Source organism: Zea mays, chromosome 2 (genome assembly GCF_902167145.1).
Source record: "Zea mays cultivar B73 chromosome 2, Zm-B73-REFERENCE-NAM-5.0, whole genome shotgun sequence".
Taxonomy (NCBI): domain Eukaryota; kingdom Viridiplantae; phylum Streptophyta; class Magnoliopsida; order Poales; family Poaceae; genus Zea; species Zea mays.
The window spans coordinates 150,141,673-150,160,773 of record NC_050097.1 but is presented as its reverse complement, the minus strand read 5'-3'; the positions used below and the strand labels follow the sequence as shown (position 1 = coordinate 150,160,773).

The window sequence follows — 19,101 nt, the reverse complement described above, 5'->3', positions numbered from 1 at the left end:
TGTGCTTCTACAAATTTGTCATGTTCTTCATACAACAAGTCCTCTTGTTTTTCTAAAAGCCTATTCTTATCATTCAAGGCATCAATCAATTCATTAATTTTATCTACCTTGGTTCTATCTAGGCCCTTAAATAAACAAGAATAATCTATTTCATCCTCATCACTAGATTCGTCCTCACTTGAAGAAGCATAAGTAGAGTTTCGAGTACATACCTTCTTCTCCCTTGCCATAAGGCATTTGTGACGCTCGTTGGGGAAGAGGGATGACTTGTTGAAGGCGGTGGCGGCGAGTCCTTCATTGTCGGAGTCGGACGAGGAGCAATCCGAATCCCACTCCTTGCCAAGATGTGCCTCGCCCTTTGCCTTCTTATAGTTCTTCTTCTTCTCCCTCTTGTTCCCTTGATCCTGATCACTTAGCATTAGGCGGACGACGTCGTGGTCCGTCCATCGTGTGCTTCCATAGCTTCTTATCTTGTTGACAAGGGTCTTGAGCCGGTTGTATGTTTGGGTTGGCTCTTCTCCCCTTATCATCGCGAATCTCCCGAGTTCGCCCTCCACCAACTCCATCTTGGTGAGCATTGTGACGTCGTTCCCCTCATGAGAGATTTTGAGGGTGTCCCATATTTGCTTGGCGTTATCCAAGCCGCTCACTTTGTGGTATTCATCCCTGCACAATGAAGCTAGAAGAACAGTAGTAGCTTGTGCATTCTTATGAATTTGCTCATTAATGAACATGGGCCTATCCGTACTATCAAAGTGCATTCCACTCTCTACAATCTCCCATATACTAGGATGGAGAGAGAATAGGTGACTACGCATTTTGTGGCTCCAAAATCCGTAGTCCTCCCCATCAAAGTGTGGAGGCTTGCCGAGAGGAATAGAGAGCAAATGTGAATTTGAACTTTGAGGAATACGCGAATAATCGAAAGAAAAGTTTGAGTTAACCGTCTTTCGTTTGTCGTAGTCATTGTCATCGTTGTCCTTATGAGAGGAAGTGGATTCATCACTGTCGTCATAGTAGACGATCTCCTTGATGCGTATCGTCTTCTTCTTCCTTCCATCTTTGCGTCTATGGCCCGAGCCCGAGTCGGTAGGCTTATCATCCTTAGGCTCGTTGACGAAAGACTCCTTCTCTTTGTCATTGATCACGATTCCCTTCCCCTTAGGATCCATCTCTTCGGGCGATTAGTCCCTTTGTGAAGAGAACGACTCTGATACCAATTGAGAGCACCTAGAGGGGGGGTGAATAGGTGATCCTGTAACACTTAAAAACTTAAGCCACAAAAACTTGGTTAAGTGTTAGCGCAATAACCGCCAAGTGGCTAGAGAGGAGTCTTCAACAAAACACAATAACCAACAAGAGATCAATCACAGAGATGGCACGGTGGTTATCCCATGGTTCGGTCAAGACCAACGCTTGCCTACACGAGGGTTGCAATCAACCCCTCTCAAGCGGTCCAAAGACCCACTTGAATACCACGGTGTTTTGCTTGCTTTTCTTAATCCCGTTTGCGAGGAATCTCCACAACTTGGAGCCTCTCGCCCTTACACTTGAAGTTCACAAAGAATCACGGATCAAGGGAGGGATTAGCAACGCACACAAGACACAAGAATCAGAGTGTCAACACGCACACAAGTCGCAATAAGAGCTCGCAACACAAACCAATGAGTTCACAACTCCACTAGAGCTCTATATGCTATCACAAAGAAACGAATGCGCGAAATCGAGGTCTTGGTGCTTAGGAATGTTGTAGGAATGCTTGGTGTCCTCCTCCATGCGCCTAGGGGTCCCTTTTATAGCCCCAAGGCAGCTAGGAGCCGTTGAGAGCATTCTAGGAAGGCAGATATTGCCTTCTGTCGACTGGCGCACCGGACAGTCCGGTGCACCACCGGACATTCACTGTTCACTGTCCGGTGCAGATTGCTTTCCTTATTTGGAGAAGCCGACCGTTGGAGTCTGAGAGCCGTTGGCGCACCGGACACTGTCCGGTGCACACGGGACAGTCCGGTGCACCAATGTGATCGTTGGCTCGGCCACGCGTCACGCGCGGAATCCTCGGCCGACCGTTGCCCTGGCTGACCGTTGACTCACCGGACAGTCCGGTGCACCACCGGACAGACCGGTGAATTTTAGCCGTACGCCGTTGATGGTTTCCCGAGAGCGACGACTTCGTCTGTGAACGGCTCACCGGACAGTCCGATGCACCACCGGACAGTCCGGTGAATTATAGCCGTACACCGCCGTCGAAGTCCCGAGAGTAGCCTGTTCGCCCGAGCCAGCCTGGCGCACCGGACACTGTCCGGTGCACCACCGGACACTGTCCGGTGCACCACCGGACAGTCCGGTGCACCCAGACTGAGCTGACTTCGGCTGAACATAGTCATCTCATTTCCAATTCAGTTTTTCCTGTTTCCAGCACTTAGACACAATACATTAGTCCATAAAACAATGTACTAAGTCTAGAAACATACCTTTTGACTTGATTTGCACTTTGTCCACCACATTGCATAGATTAACACAAAAGCACTTGTGTTGGCACTCAATCACCAAAATACTTAGAAATGGCCCAAGGGCACATTTCCCTTTCAGGTATGCTGGTTATAAGGGAGTCAACGTAAGGTTTCTCAATAATTAAAGACTCTGTTTGCAGAAATGCTTACTAAAAGTGGATCCTTAAAATCCAGTTTTATTGTCAAGTTAAGTAGGATTACCTGTAACTAGAGTTCTTTCTACCCTAGTTCAATCACTTGACCTATACTAGCCAATTTCTTAACAATCCTTCATCTTTACTGGAGTTCTACGTATAGGCCAGTGACCAAGTCTTCATAACTGTGAAGGTACGGCGATCCGAATCGATTAAACTCAGCTGAGGATCTCCGATCACACGACATATGTAGCACTTAACCCTTGCATATGTCAACCCGCCACCAAAGTTCTTAAGACCAGGTCAGGTTCACGCCAACCGAGAGCATAGATACACCACCGTCCAGCCTCTTGCCACAGAGGGTACACGCTACTCTCGCCATCTCTCCACTCCCATTGCATGGTATCTTATTCTGGCCTTAGTCTGCCCGAGGCAAAGCTTATGCATGACGAGGCATGTGACCAGTTAAAGGGTCCTCGGTCATCAAGCCTACATCGACACGATCCTTAATCGACTCAGACGGAGACACTACACCGAGACTCTCTCTTCTCGTGCAAGTCACCCGCTTGATCTTAGCTTAATCATTTCAACCCAAAGTTTGGTACCTGACAGAGGTACATCTTTTCCAATGTTGAACCCATCATGGCCATGATGGATCCACCATCAAGTTTTATTTTCAAAAACATCCCTCCCACTTTGTCACATCATCTTTTATAAAAAAACCTTTTGTTTTGCTAGAGCAAGACTAAGCATAGTAAAAACCTTTTATAAAACATGGATTCAAAGGAAGGTAATCAAATTCAAGGAAGGTAATGCAGGAATTGTTTTAGCATTCATCTCCTATCACCTAATGCAACAAGCAAGTGAGAAAGCTTTTAAAAGAATCAAGGAGGTGGCAAATGCACCAGGGCTTGCCTTGGTTTACAGGTGATTCAGGCTCAGTTCCATAGATGTCAAAATAAAAACAGCTGTCTACCTGATGTTCCTGAGGTGGTGGTGGTGAAGTCTCCTCTCCTTCTACTTCAACTTCTTCCTCATTTTTCTAAATATAACCATTCATAATAATGAATGCTCATGTAGTGCTCATGAAGATGCAAAAATAGTAGAAGTTGGCTATCTAAAGTCTTGAATACAACTTTCCTTCACGGTTCTCCGAGAAACTAGGGTTTCCGGAGTTAGTAAAGGAATTCAAAGGGCAGGGTAGGGTTTTGGGCTCTAAGTATCAAACAAGGTCCAAATCATACCAAATTCTACCCAAAGCTTCTAAATAATTTTTAGAGTTCATATAAAAAGTTTAGGGATTTTTGGAATTACTTTCTATTTTCTAAAAATCCAGAAACAAGGTTTTAGGCTATTTTAAATGCTCCAAAATTCCCTATTTGATCTAAAAATCATGAAACTATTTTTATTAAATTCTATATAAAATTATGAATCTAGCAAAATTGGTTTGACATTTTTATCATTTTTCTACAATTTTCTAAAATTGTTTTAGTCTTGGCAGAAAAAGAAAAGGAAAAAGCTGTGAACAGGACTAGGCCGAAAGCAGCCCAAGCGGCCCAGCCTGCATAGGAACAGGGACGCGCCCACGCGCGCCCGCGCGCGCGACGACGACTTTGCGAATAAGCCCTGCAGTTTTGAATAACCCGAAGGAGTCCAAAACACTATTTAAAACAGTCACTGACACTTTGCAGAAATACCCTCGCACTTCTATTTCTTCTCCACAAACATCCATGGCCACGCCGCGCTCGCCGTTCACCCCCGACACGGCCCGTACCGGCCATGGCCAGCGATGACTGCTACGGCTAGCTATCGGGGAGGCATAACCGACCAAGGATGATCTAGGAACACCTGTTAATTTGACATGAACTTCACTGGGAACTGTCTGCCAATGATCATGGCGGAAACCAGGATCACGAGCACGTGTTCCCGCCAAATCATGGCCGAATTGAGCAAACGAGTGCCACGGTAAGCTTCACTAGCATGCAGAGCCACAAAAACAACATTCGAGATGGACAGAGCCTTACCCGAACGGGCTGGCCACGGTCGAGCTGTTCACGGTGGCGCGGCGACCCAATTTGGGGAAAAAGGGAGATTCTCCGGCTATGGTGGCTAATCGAGGGTGGGAGCGGGTGCTTCAGCTTCGCAATTTAGAGACGAAGAGCCGTGCTCGGTTGATTTGAACAGAGGGGGTGAGGATGCAGTGAATTTATAGGCGCAGTGAGCCACTACCATGGCCATGGTGATAACCATCGTCGGCCTTAGCTGGCGATCAACGGCGGCGTTGAGCGCTATCCTTTCCTACGAGCTTGCCACATCCCGCCGCGACAGTAACGCGGTCAAATCAGTGAGGGCATGGATGAACGGAGAGGAGCGACGCCGATGACCGGATATGGCCAGAGTGATTAGTGGCCGCGTGGTGGCCGGAATCATCACGCTCCACCGCGGCGATCTTACCCGGATCAAGATCTTTGCGAGGAGATGCACGCCGCGCGCCCATCCCGACCATGGGGCAAATCACGGCGTAGATTGGTCGTCGGCGGCGAGGGTCTGAAGCTTATCCTCCCGGGCACTGTACCATGGCAATGATCTTCAGTGCTCCTGATAGCCAAAGTTTAGGGTAGATTTTCTCTAAAGTTTTCATGGCAACTCACCCAAATCTTTGCAGCAAAGTTGTAGAGTTACAAACCAGCTACATTTCAACTATAGGAACTGAACTCAGTTGAGCACTAGATCATACATAATTTCAATTCCAAAGCTCGACCAATAACACTGGTGGTCATTTTTCAGTCAGTAACCCGACTGACAGCCAAACTTTGGGTTTAATTATCTTCCAATTCTTCATAACAACAATGCTTAACCCCTTAAACAAAGTTGTTCACCTTTAATAGCTCTACAATATTGATGTGGTGACTTAGGGCAAAAACCTTATAATTTGAAAATTACAAAGCTCCAAAGTTGAGCCCAAACACTGATTTTCAAACTTAGTGTTAGAACCCAAATAGGGCCTTTTTGCCAATAGGTCTAAAACTCAAGGTTTGAATTACAAATCTTCATAAATGTGAACCATATGATTTTATATGCTTTAACATCATAGTTTTTACACTTTAGTCTAAAAGTGCACTAATTTTGCACTTAGCCCCCTAGGGTTTAGGTTTAGGGTTTTCCAGGGTCCTTTTTAGGGTTTTTGGTATTTCAGGGGTGTGAATGTAATGTAGGTCTATTCTTAGTAACATTTTATGATTGTTTCACTTAAGCTTTAGGTTTTTCTCCATTTGGATCTTGTTTTACCCTTCAGAACCCTATTTAGGGTTAAGTACCCTACTCTAGGGTTGTATTTACAAAATGCCATATCAATACAACTTGTTTGAAACTTTTGCCTAGTGAATGCATTCTAGGTGTATCAAATATATGAAATACTAATGCTGATGATGTTATGCTCAAGTTTTAGTAACAGTAACACCAGGGGTGCTACATCCTTCCCCCATAAAAGAATCTCGTCCCGAGATTAAAAGTCATAGGGTAAGTAGTGGAAAAGGAAATGCTTCACATTTTTATTTCCTGATTTTTGGTACTTTTTTCATCCAAGGTCATTTGCAAAATTTGTATTTTAAATTTGACATATTTAAATGCAAATTTTGAGAGCCGATATGATTTAAAATAAAAACGTTGTCACCTACAATGTTTCATAACTTTTAGAGATCTACAACTTTTATTTTAGTGTTTTTTTTTCATACGAGGTTATTTGAAAATCTAAAAAAATCAGGATAAAATGATTTATAGTGTCGGTTTCTTAAGAAAACCGCATGTAGAAATAGATTTCTATAGGCGGTTCCTTAAGAAATTCGCTTGTAGAAATCATAAATTTGTACAGATGGTTTTCTTAAAAAACTGCCGGTAGAAATATGATTTCTATAGGCGGATTTCTTAAAGAATCGTATGTAGAAATAGCACTGACATTTAATAATAGAAACCACCTGTAAAAATTAGACCTGACGACAGACTTAGAGTTGTTTTCTACTAGTGGTACATAGGTATGCACATGTGCACATCAGCAAGTTACTATCAGCTCAATTGGTCTGACGTACTTTTTGGTGCAATTCAAGTATGTGAGCCCAGAAAAGGTGTTGGTATTCTTTTGGGCCAATCACCTGGTGCAACCCTGATCCTGCTCGCGCGGTAGATCTAGGGTGCTCTCTTCATGAGCGTGGACTGATCGTGCCGGGTGGGCGGACCATTCTAGGGCAAAAATGTAAAAAAAAACTAATAAATAGATTGACTAGTTCTATTATGTTGTGTGTCAATATGTTTGTACCCCTTCATATATATATATATATATAAGACTGCAGGGTCTGAATCCATTACCAGACGCTTCCCAATAGATTTCCGCGTAATATGGATAAGATACGGATAAGAACCATCGTTCCGTTCCAAGTTAATCAAATCGTGGACCGACCGTCCGGTAGCCCTAGGTGTCACGTATAGTGCTCAACACAAGGCTAGTCCTGGCATGAGCCGTAGGCAAGCGTGCATGCCTCTGCAATGCGCGGACGCTTGAAGAAGCCCTAGAGTACGGAACAAGCTAGGATGGGACGATCGTCTACAAGTCGTTTGCTGCATCGTTGAAAGCTATGCTTTCTTCAGTGGCGTGCCGCCACCAGCCGGACATTTGCGACATGTAGAGCTACGTACGTGTGGTACGCCAAGGCAAAACTTATGCCGAGCGATCGCCTGCATGCCTGCGATGGATGGCATACAAATTTACACAGACGGTTTTCTTAACCTAATTAAGCTCTAGCGTAAATACATTTATACAAGTAGCTAGTTTTCTCAGGAAAACTAGTTGTACTCTGAACTCTGAAGGTTCTCTACAAGAGTTATCGCCGGTAGAATTCATGATTTTTACTAGCCTTTTCACATATATATTATAGGAAGCTGAAAAAACGCAAGTAGTAGTTGGGAGAGAAGCACCAAAAGTAATGCTAGTACGTGTACAAGTGCGAACCGATGGGCCTTTTTCTTTTAATAACTGCGTAGTCTTTATTGGGCCTGATGGAGTTGACCTAATGCTGTTGAGACTTATTTGGTTTGACAAATTAAAATATAGTAACGTACATTGTTGATTATTTGTGTATGTTCAATGCAACGTATACATCCTTAAACCTGGCTGGCCAACTAGATGCTCCGCCATGGGCAAAACTTGTTACTTGTACGGAGGAGATCGCCTGCAGATGGCCTATAAATACAGGAACAAACACACACACACAAGCAACCATCCATCCGCCATGGCATCCAACAACTCCATTGCTTATCCTTCGCTCCTGTTCCTGGCCATGGAACTCGCTTTAACTGTTCCAGTGCATGGCCAATCTCCGAGTGCTGCTCCAACAGTCCCGGCGGCACCATCCCAAAACCGTTGCCCCCCTGGCTTCCCTGACCTGATCTCCTTGATTGAAGGCATGAAGATGTATTTTGAGCAGGCCAACAGCAGCAGCGAATGCCTGTACCTCCCCTCTACTAGTATTCCCGGCATCAATGGTCCCTACAAATCCGTTCCAGCGTCAACGCCTGGTTTCCCTGACCACCCAATCTCTCTCAAAAGTGAAGGCGCTATGAAGGTGTGCGCTACTTACGACCCCAATCCCGGTTCATCAACACCGACGACGCCGGCACAATTCTGTCTTGGAATGCTATTTGACCTGGCATAAGTCATATATATACTTTTTGGAACGAAGGCAAAAGTACTCTGGATAAGTCACGCCCGTTAAATTAAATATATTTATGTACATGTAATAATGCGTGACATGTCGTTGGTGTTTGTTTGTACCTGTGTTGGTCTCAGAATATCAATAGACTACCATATACTTATTATACTGGAAAAGTATATTAATGAACTAGTGTTTTCATTATTATATTGTACCCCTCCCTCTATACGTACGTATGCATTTCTCGCGCTAGTGCTACTGTGTGTGCATGCGCCTTGTTGCAATTGCTAAATGTTAGGTGAGAAGATCCCATAGCGGATACAAGCATGCACTCCTTCTGAATTCTTTCCTCTACCATTCACCACATATGACATATAAGTGATCCGTTTTAACGATTTCACAGGATTGTTGTAACAGCTAGCGGTTGGAGAGAAAAACTGCCATAATTAATAGCCATGAGGCAGGTCGATCAAAAAATTAAAATGAGTAAGGTCACTTTCGTGTGTTAGGCTGTAACACCTCGAAATCTCATTTTTTACGATTAGGTAAAATTTTCCAAAGATTTTGAGTTAGAATATATATTTTTTAAAAACTATTGAAGTCATATCCCTCCTAATAAAGAGTTCAATAAAAGGTACCCATATGAAGTTAGTTATCCCACTATCAAATTAAAAGTATTCTCTAAAAAATCAAGCTAAAAACATATCTTGGTGTAGTTTACATTAGAAAATATTTTCCCAAACAAGATATTGCTTCATGTGTTTTATCATAATATCTAGAGGCATATAATGGGAAGGATAAAGTGTTAAATAAATAAGGGATTGAGCACTCCATGCTTATGAATTTGTTGTGAAGCATTTTATTGAAATAAGGAATCATAACTTAAATTTGACCTCAAATTATAAATGAAGGTATAAAACAGAAAATGAGAAAGGAAATTTTAATAAAATTATTTATTCCTTCCATAAATAAATAATACGGAGTAGAATAAATAGTAGTAGTGTAAACAGTAGAGTTAATATTCACATTTGGATTATTTCTGCCACTTGAAAATTTGAAGTTCAAAACCAGAGTTTAAATTTTAGTTTGAAATTTGGAAATAAAAAGAAAGGAAATAGAGAAAATAGAAAACCCCACCTGGGTCGGATCTAGCGACGCTCGGCCCATTTGCATGTCTCCCGCCTGCCGCTACCTTTCACGCGCGCCCTCCCCTGTGACTGCTGCGCGGACCCCGCCTGGCAGGTTTCTAACGTGTCCGCGTGAGGCCACGGAGTTGGGTCGCTGCGCTATGGGAGTATGGGACCCGTTCGTCGTCTACTTTCTCGAGCGCGCGGGATCGTCCGGCGACCACTGGCTCGCGGGGCCCTTTTGTCTGTGAATCCGCACGCTCTTGTGTACCCGGCCACTGCCGTGTAGGGCCGTCGGGTCGGCGTCGTCCCCGTCTTTCTCGCCGCTTCGCAACAACCGGAGGAATACTGAACCCAGTCAATTGCGCGGGGTCGCACTGAGATTCTTGGGGAGGTTTGGTGCTAGGTTGTTAGGATGCGGACTCCGTCCCTGTCGCCCCGTTTCTAAGGCTTATAAAAGCTCTGGTGCGGCCGTGGTTCCGTCACCGTGCCTTCAAGAGTCTTCCGTCGGAGCTGGGATTGAGAGAAATCCGCGTGTGCGTAAAATGGGGGGGGGGGGCATTGTTGGTTGAGGGGCTCTGCCTGGTTGTCGTGAACCTGCACGGAGCTTTGGTGGGCGGAGCTAGGATCGGGGGAACCCTCGATTGGTCGCCGACGTCCGATTCTTGCATCTGGGTCGCGCTGCACCATGGGCGGTTGTCTCTGCGCCATAATTCGTGGTAAGAAAATCCTCTTCTAGCTTTGCCTTGTCCCCTGCATCAAGTAGCAGCGCTCGAATTGGGTTATAGGCATGTGATTTGTGGCATGCAGTACTCCGGTGTATGGGCTGGGTCCGCCGTGTGGGCTGGGTCGGTATCCTGGTGGGTGATGACCCAGGGTCGTCGGATCTGAAAGGGAAATGTGCCTTTGGGCCATTTCTATAATGTTTTGGTGATTAAATGGCTAACACATAGTAAATGAGCTGCTATGTGACAAACAAGCAAAAAGTGCAAATTATATAACAAGATATGTTTCTAGACTTAGTAATTGGTTTTTGTATACTAATGTATTTATCTAAGTGTTAGAAACAGAGTAGAGAAGAAAAGAAACGAATTGCAAAAGACTTGGCTGTGTGCAGCCGAAGTCCAGCTCGGCCTGGCACACCGGACTGTCCGGTGCGCCAGGCTGGTCTCCGGTGAAAATGCCGCTCTCGGGATTCGACGGCGGCGTACGACTATAATTCACCGGACTGTCCGATGAGTCATCCGTGGTGAACTCGTTGCCCTCGGAAAAAGCAAAGGGGCGACGTGGCTATAATTCACCGGACTGTCCGATGAGCCAACAGTTGCCTGCACCAACGGTCGGCCGCGCAATCTTCGCGCGACATGTGGACTGCTCCAATGGTCAGAGGAGCAACGGTCGAATATGCCATTTTTGGAAGGAGATCGCGCACCGGACTGTCCGGTGCGCCACTCGACAGAAGGCAAGGATAGCCTTCCTTGTTGGTCTTCAAAGGCTCCTAGCTGCCTTGGGGCTATAAAAGGGACCCCTAGGCGCATGGAGGAGGAATCCAAGCATTCACTAAGTATTCTAAGGCATCCAAACTCTACTCCCGCGCATTCGCTTTGTTGTGTTAGAGATTTGAGCTCCATTCGAGTCGCGAACTCCCTGTGTTGTCATTTGAGCTCGAGTCTTCACTTGTGTGCGTGGGTGTGCTGCGTATTTGAGTCTTGCGTGTTTTGCTTCTCCCAACCTTACTCTGTGCCTTTATTGTGATTCTTGTTGTAAGGGCGAGAGACTCCAAGTTGTGGAGATTCCTCGCAAGCGGGAAAATACTCTAAGGAAAACACCGTGGTATTCAAGTTGATCATTGGATCACTTGAAAGGGGTTGAGTGCAACCCTCGTCCATTGGGACGCCACAACGTGGAAGTAGGAAAGTGTTACTTGGCCGAACCACGGGATAAAGTCGTGTGTCTCTTGTGATTGCTCTCTCTGTGATTATTTGTGTTCGCAAGAGCTCGCCTCATAGACTTGATTAAACTTGCGCTAATATCTCCTTAATCAAGCTTGTTAGAATTTAGTGTTGAATTTTACAGGATCACCTGTTCACCCCCCTCTAGGTGTTCTCAATTGGTATCAGAGCCGTACTCTTCATCTAAGGGACTGTAACGCCCTGAATTTAGGGGTAGAATTTTTTCCTCTTTTTACTCACCAAATTCAGGCGTTACTCTCTTTTCTTTTCCTGTTTCGCTCCTTCTTCCCAATTTCAAAGCAATATAGCGACTGGTGTCCGTGTCATGTGTAAACAAAACCTAAGTGGTCATGAGTGTTGCATCATGCCGAATCATATTTCTTTGTCTGATTTCGTGCTTAATCGTGTGCGTTGCTTAGTTCCGTTTCAGATTTTGCTTCGTGGATTGATTCCCGATCTGTGGTTGTGCGTGCCACGGGGTTTTGGCCCGCGGTGCGTCCCAGCCCAGCCCGGCCCGGCCCGGCGCGCCCCTGGCACCCGTGCCCTTCCCCATGCGCGCCCCCCTGGTCCCTTCCTCTCATTTGATTTCTCCCGCGCAGCAACCTCTCTCTCTCCCCCCGTGGTGCCCTAGGTTTTGGAGACGGTGATCGCCGGATTTGGACCCCGAGGTGAGCTCCCCTCTCCCTCTCCCTCTCCCTCTCTCTCCTCCTCCCCCTCCCCTTCCTTTTCCCCTGCGCGGGTTCCCTGTGCGCGTCCCCTACGTGCTCGCGGCCCCGTGGCCTCGCGCGTCCGCGCCCTGGCGGTGGCTCGCCCCGGCGGCCTCGCCTGAGGCCCCCGCGCTCGTGGCCCCTGCGCGCCCGCGCTCTGCGGCGGCTCGCCCCACGCCCTCCCCGGCGGCCCTGCCTCGCGCCCGGCGGCCTAGTGCCCCGCGGCCCCGCGCACCCCCTGCGGCTCGCCCCCCGCGCCCGCGTCCCGCGCGTCCGGCCCCGTGCCCCGGCGTCCGCGTTCCGCGCGCTCGGCCCCCGCGCCTCGTGCCCCGGCAGCCGTGCGCCTTGGCAGCCCTCTCGCGTGCCCCATCGTGGCCTCGTGTGCCCCCGACGCGCGCGCAACTATAGTTGCGCAGCGTTCGACTTTCAACTTTATCCCTTTTTCAATTTTAGTTTAGTCGATGTGTTGTGTCATGCGCTTCGTCGCGCGACGATTCAATTTAAGTTCATCTTTGTTAATGATCTGTGTCGCGCGCTTCGTCGCGCGACATTTCGTTTTAAATTCAGTTCAGTTGACGTATGCCGTCGTGCGTTTCGTCGCGCGACGCCTAATGTCTCTTTATAATTATTGCAAGTGTCTCGTTGTGCGCTCTATCGCGTGAGGAGTCGTTTATTTCTTAATTCAATTTAAATGCTGTGTCGCGCGTCTCGCCGCGCGACCATTTCCTTTAATTCACCTTTATCTGCTTATAATGATTAAATATGGAACATGACTTTACCTTATTCTAAACGCAATGGCTAAATTAATACCATCCTATTTAGACGAGTATTTTAATTTATAATTGTGTAACGTGATTGCTTCTCGACCGTAGCCTCGATCGTTACTTTCTCTTTCTCGCTTAGTCGTAAGTGCGAGCCCTGCGTCGAACGTCTGTTTATTTATTGCCTTCCATTGTATGGTGTACTGTTCATTTGTATGAAATGTGTGGAATGTATGCTTGAACTCGTATAGATAACGGTCAGTTGGTGGAGTCCGAAGGAGTTGCAGGTGAAGACCTTGAGCAGCAATCGGTTGGTGAAGGCAAGTGTCCCTTGACCCATCTATGTCCTACTAATTCTTATAATTCACTTCCCGCATTTACACATTTATACCTAAGGATTGACTAGTTTTTGTCTATCTTGTCCTTGTTTACCTATTCTGGTTGGGTTATTTCAGTTTAGCTTTATGCTAGCGCTTCACATTAATCAATGAACATGATGAGATTATCTATGATACGCTGTTTTCCTTTTTGATTATGATGATGGTACTTGTGGCCCTTAAGGGGACTCGAGTTGTTTCTCGAGTGCCTCTCCGTAAGGACCTGTTCGTTGGATGACCGTCCGGGAAAACAGTGCAACCATGAGGGTGGAGTGGGACGCTCTTAGCTGAGTAATTAGAGGAGCTGGGGTGTAGTTCGCTTCGCTGTCGTGCCGTTAATAGGGCTTGGTGTATGCAGCTCGCTCTGCCAAGGTTGGTTCGCCCCTTGGGGAGGAGTTCGATGCATTTAGGAAACTTAACGGGTGGCTACAGCCCCAGGAAATCTTTGTAAAGGCTACATAGTGAGACCCTGCATATTCACCTTGGTAGTGTTTAAGGGTTTGATCGGCCCTAGGCAAGAGGGAATCACGGCTTGTGGGTAAAGTGCGCAACCTCTACATAGTGTTATGAAACGGATATATCAGCCGTGCTCGCGGTTATGAGCGGCCAAGGGAGCTCCATTGATTAGAGATACTTGATCAGAGATGTATGGTTTATAGGTGGTGATGAGGATGATGGTTATGATTATGCTTATGGTAATGGTAAGTGGTATTCTTTCTGTTTGGAAAGGATACATTGGGTTAATAACTTGGGTTAATGCTAAAAGCTAGCTTTCTACTAGTAAATAATAACCTGACCAACTAAAAGCAACTGCTTGACTTAACTCCACATAAAGCTAGTCCACTACAGCCAAACGGGACATTTTGCTGAGTATGTTGATGTGTACTCACCCTTGCTTTACACACCAACCCCCCTAGGTTGTCAGCGTTGCAACCACTGCTCAGGTGAAGATGAAGTCGTGGAGGAGGACTTCCAGGAGTTCCAAGAGTACGATGAGTTCTAGGCATGGGTTAGCGGCAAACCCCCAGTCGGCTACCTGTGTAGGCCGTGTGTATCTACGTTTATTTTCCGCACTTTGATTATTGTTAAAGACTATGTGGATGTCTCGGACATCATGATGTAATCGACTATTATACCCTCTTTTATGTCATTATTTGAGCACTGTGTGATGATGTCCAGTTATGTAACTGCTGTGTACGTGAATTGCTGATCCTGGCACGTACATGGTTCGCATTCGGTTTGCCTTCTAAAACTGGGTGTGACAGGGACTAACCGCCCAAAGAGATGGATCCTAAGGGAAAGGGGATGGTGGTCAACGACAAGGAGAAGGAGTCCTTCTTCAACGAGCCAAGGGACGATAAGCCCACTGACTCAGGATCGAGTCACAAGAAGAGGGACAGGAAGAAGAAGAGGCGCATCAAGAAGATCATTTACTACGACAGCGACGCCTCCTCTTCTTCACCAAGAGACGACGACGATGACTCGTCGAAAAAGAGAACGGTTAATCAAAACTACTCTTTTGACTATTCTCGCATGCCGTATAATTCAAATGCGCATTTACTATCTATTCCTCTAGGAAAACCTCCACACTTTGATGGAGAGGACTACTCATTTTGGAGTCATAAAATGTGTACTCATCTATTTTTTCTCCATCCTAGCATTTGGGAAATAGTGGAAAATGGAATGCATTTCAATAGTACGGTTAACCCTGTGATGATTAATGAGCAAATCCATAAGAATGCCCAAGCTACTACTGTGTTGTTAGCATCTCTTTGCAGGTACGAGTATAATAAAGTAAGTGGCTTGGACAACGCCAAGCAAATCTGGGACACCCTCAAGATCTCACATGAGAGAAATGATGCTACAATGATCACCAAAATGGAACTGGTGGAAGGCGAGCTAGGGAGATTTGCCATGATCAGGGGAGAGGAGCCAACACAAACGTACAACAGGCTCAAGACCCTGGTCAACAAGATTAGAAGCTATGGAAGCACAAGATGGATGGATCATGACGTCATCTGACTCATGCTCAGGTCATTTACAGTTATGGACCCCATCTTGTGAATCTTATCCGTGAAAACCCCAAGTACACAAAGATGATGCCCGAGGAGATACTCGGAAAATTTGTGAGCGGGTGCATGATGGTAAAGGAGGCACGATATGTGGATGATGCCTTGAACGGTCCACTACCCGTCTATGAGCCTCAACCCGTTGCTCTCAGGGCAACCAGTAGCAGGGAGGCTCTACCAAGTAAGGTCGCACAAGTGGAGGCTGCTGGCCTCAACGAAGATGAGATGGCGCTTATCATCAAGCGCTTCAAGACCGCACTTAAAGGACGCAAGGAGTATCCCAACAAGAATAAAACAAGGGGAAAACGTTCATGCTTTAAATGTGGTAAGACTGGTCACTTTATTGCTCAATGTCTCGATAATGAGAATGACCAGGCACAAGAAAGACACGGCAAGAAGGAGAAGAAGAAAAACTACAAGAAGGCGAAGGGTGAGGCACACCTTGGAAAGGAGTGGGACTCTGACTGCTCCTCATCCGACTCCGACGATGAGGGACTGGCCGCCTAAGCCTTCGACAAGTCTTCACTCTTCCCCAACGAACGCCATACGTGTCTCATGGCTAAGGACAAGAAAGTAAGTATTCGAGATACACCTAAGTATTGTTCTTCTAGTGATGAGGAATCTTCTGATGATGAAGTAGATTACTCTAGTTTATTTAAAGGTTTAGATAGAGCCAAAGTAGAGAAAATTAATGAATTAATTGATGCTCTAAATGAAAAAGATAGACTGGTAGAAAAACAAGAGAACATTTTGTATGAGGAACATGACAAATTTGTTAGTGTACAAAAGTCTCTTGCTCTAGAAACTAAGAGAAATGAAATACTATCTTCTGAGTTATCTGCTTGCTATGAATCTATAGCTAGTTTAAAGAATTTAAATGATAATTTAAATGCTAAGCTAGAGGAAGTTAGTAAAATAAATTCATGTGTAGAGCATGTTAGTATTTGTAATAAATGTAAGGACTTTGATGTTGATGCATGTAATGAACATCTTATTTCTATTACTAAGTTGAATGATGAAGTGGCAAGTCTTAATGCTCAACTTAAGACTTGCAAAAGTGATTTTGATAAATTAAAGTTTGCTAGGGATGCCTACACTGTTGGTAGACACCCCTCAATTAAGGATGGTCTTGGTTTTCGAAGTGAAACCAAGAACTTAACAAGCTAAAAGGCTCCCATTCTCACCAAGGAGAAAGGGAAGGCCCCTATGGCTAGTAGTCCTCAAAGAAACCATGCTTTTATTTATGATAGGAAAATTGCCATTCATCCTTATCATAATAAGAGTCATATTCATGTTGCTTATAATGATTCACATGCTATGTTTGGCTCTAGCTCTACTTTTGTGCATGGTAGAAGTAGGCCTAGGAAAAATCATGTTGTGCATCATGTGCCTAGGAAAATGTGTAATAAACCTACTACCGTTTTTCATGCTTGCAACACTGCTTTTGTTCTTTCATGTAAGGATGCAAAGGTACTTGCTAGGAAGTTGGGATCTAAATGCAAGGGAGACAAAACTTGCATTTGGGTTCCAAAAGTTATTGTGACTAACCTTGTAGGACCCAACAAGAGTTGGGTACCTAAAACCCAAGCGTAAATTTCCTTGCAGGTTTATGCATCCGGGGGCTCAAGCTGGATTATCGACAGCGGATGCACAAACCACATGACGGGGGAGAAGAAGATGTTCACCTCCTACGTCAAGAACAAGGATTCCCAGGATACGATCATCTTTGGAGATGGGAACCAAGGCAAGGTCAAAGGCTTGGGCAAGATAGCCATCACCAACGAGCACTCCATATCGAATGTATTTCTAGTAGAGTCGCTTGGTTACAACCTTCTGTCTGTAAGTCAATTGTGTCACAAGGGTTACATTTGTCTTTTTACAAACGTTGATGTATCTGTCTTTAGGAGGAGTGATGGTTCATTAGCTTTTAAGGGTGTATTAGACGGCAAACTCTACTTAGTTGATTTTTTGAAAGAGGAGGCCGATCTAGATGCATGCTTAATAGCTAAGACTGGTATGGGTTGGTTGTGGCATCGCCGTCTAGCACATGTTGGGATGAAGAACCTTCATAAACTTCTAAAGGGAGAACATGTGTTAGGACTAACCAATGTTTGTTTCGATAAAGATAGACCTTGTGCAGCTTGTCAGGCAGGGAAACAGGTGGGAAGCACTCATCACAGCAAGAATGTGATGACAACATCAAGACCACTAGAGCTTCTTCACATGGACCTCTTCGGACCCGTTGCCTACCTTAGCATCGAGGGAAGTAAGTATGGTCTTGTAATTGTTGATGATTTTTCCCGCTTCACTTGGGTGTTCTTTTTGCAGGATAAATCAGAAACCCAAGGGACCCTAAAGTGCTTTCTAAGGAGGGCTCAAAACGAATTTGAGCTCAAGGTGAAAAAGATAAGAAGCGACAACGGGTCCGAGTTCAAGAATTTGCAAGTGGAGGAGTATCTTGAGAAAGAAGGCGTCGAGCACGAGTTCTCCGCTCCCTACACACCACAACAAAACGGTGTGGTAGAGAGGAAGAACATGACGCTTATCGACATGGCGAGAACGATGCTTGGAGAATTCAAGACACCCGAGCGTTTTTGGTCGGAAGCTGTGAACACAGCTTGCCACGCCATAAACCGGCTCTACCTACATCGCCTTCTCAAGAAGACCTCGTATGAACTCCTTACCGGTAACAAACCCAACGTTTCTTACTTTCGTGTATTTGGGAGCAAATGTTACATTCTGGTGAAGAAAGGTAGACATTCTGAATTTGCTCCCAAGGCAGTAGAAGGGTTTTTACTAGGGTATGACTCAAATACAAAGGTGTATAGAGTCTTCAACAAATCATCGGGTTTGGTTGAAGTCTCTAGCGACGTTGTATTTGATGAGACTAATGGCTCTTCAAGAGAGCAAGTTGATCTTGATGACATAGATGAAGATGATGTTTCGACGGCTGTAATGCGCACGATGGCAATAGGTGATGTGTGACCACAGGAACAACAAGAGCAAGATCAGCCATCTTCCTCCACAATGGTGCATCCTCCAACTCAAGACGGTGAATAGGTACCTCAAGAAGAGGGACATGATCAAGGGGGAGCACAAGAAGAACAAGTGATGGAGGAAGAAGCACCATGGGTCCCTCCAACTCAAGTCCGAGCGACGATCCAAAGAAATCACCCCGTCGATCAGATTCTGGGTGACATAAGCAAGAGAGTAACAACTCGCTCACGTTTAGCTAATTTTTGTGAGCATTACTCGTTTGTCTCCTCTATTGAGCCTTTCAGGGTAGAAGAGGCCTTGCAGGATCCGGACTGTGTGTTGGCCATGTAGGAAGAGCTCAACAACTTCAAGAGGAATGAAGTTTGGAGCCTAGTGCCACGTCCAAAGCAAAATGTTGTGGGAACCAAGTGGGTGTTCCGCAACAAGCAAGACGAGCACGAGGTGGTGACAAGAAACAAGGCTCGACATGTGGCAAAAGGTTATGCCCAAGTCGCATGTTTGGATTTCGATGAGACTTTTGCTCCTGTGGCTAGGCTAGAGTCTATTCGAATTTTATTAGCCTATGCCGCTCACCACTCTTTCAGGTTGTTTCAAATGGACGTAAAGAGCGCTTTCCTCAACGGGCCAATCAAGGAGGAGGTATACATGGAACAACCCCTGGCTTTGAGGATGACAAGTACCCCGACCATGTGTTCAAGCTCTCTAAGGCGCTCTATGGACTTAAGCAAGCCCCAAGAGCATGGTATGAATGCCTTAGAGATTTCT

At 45.6% G+C, this 19,101-nt stretch overlaps 1 protein-coding gene across 1 annotated transcript; it reads right to left on the bottom strand.

The window, feature by feature from the left end:
• Nucleotides 1–9,970: 9,970 nt before the first annotated feature.
• Nucleotides 9,971–11,415, bottom strand: LOC100383038 (uncharacterized). Its single transcript, NM_001175715.1, has one exon. The coding sequence runs from the start codon at nt 11,102–11,104 to the stop codon at nt 10,694–10,696; it is 411 nt and encodes a 136-aa protein (NP_001169186.1). The 5' UTR covers nt 11,105–11,415; the 3' UTR covers nt 9,971–10,693.
• Nucleotides 11,416–19,101: the final 7,686 nt, after the last annotated feature.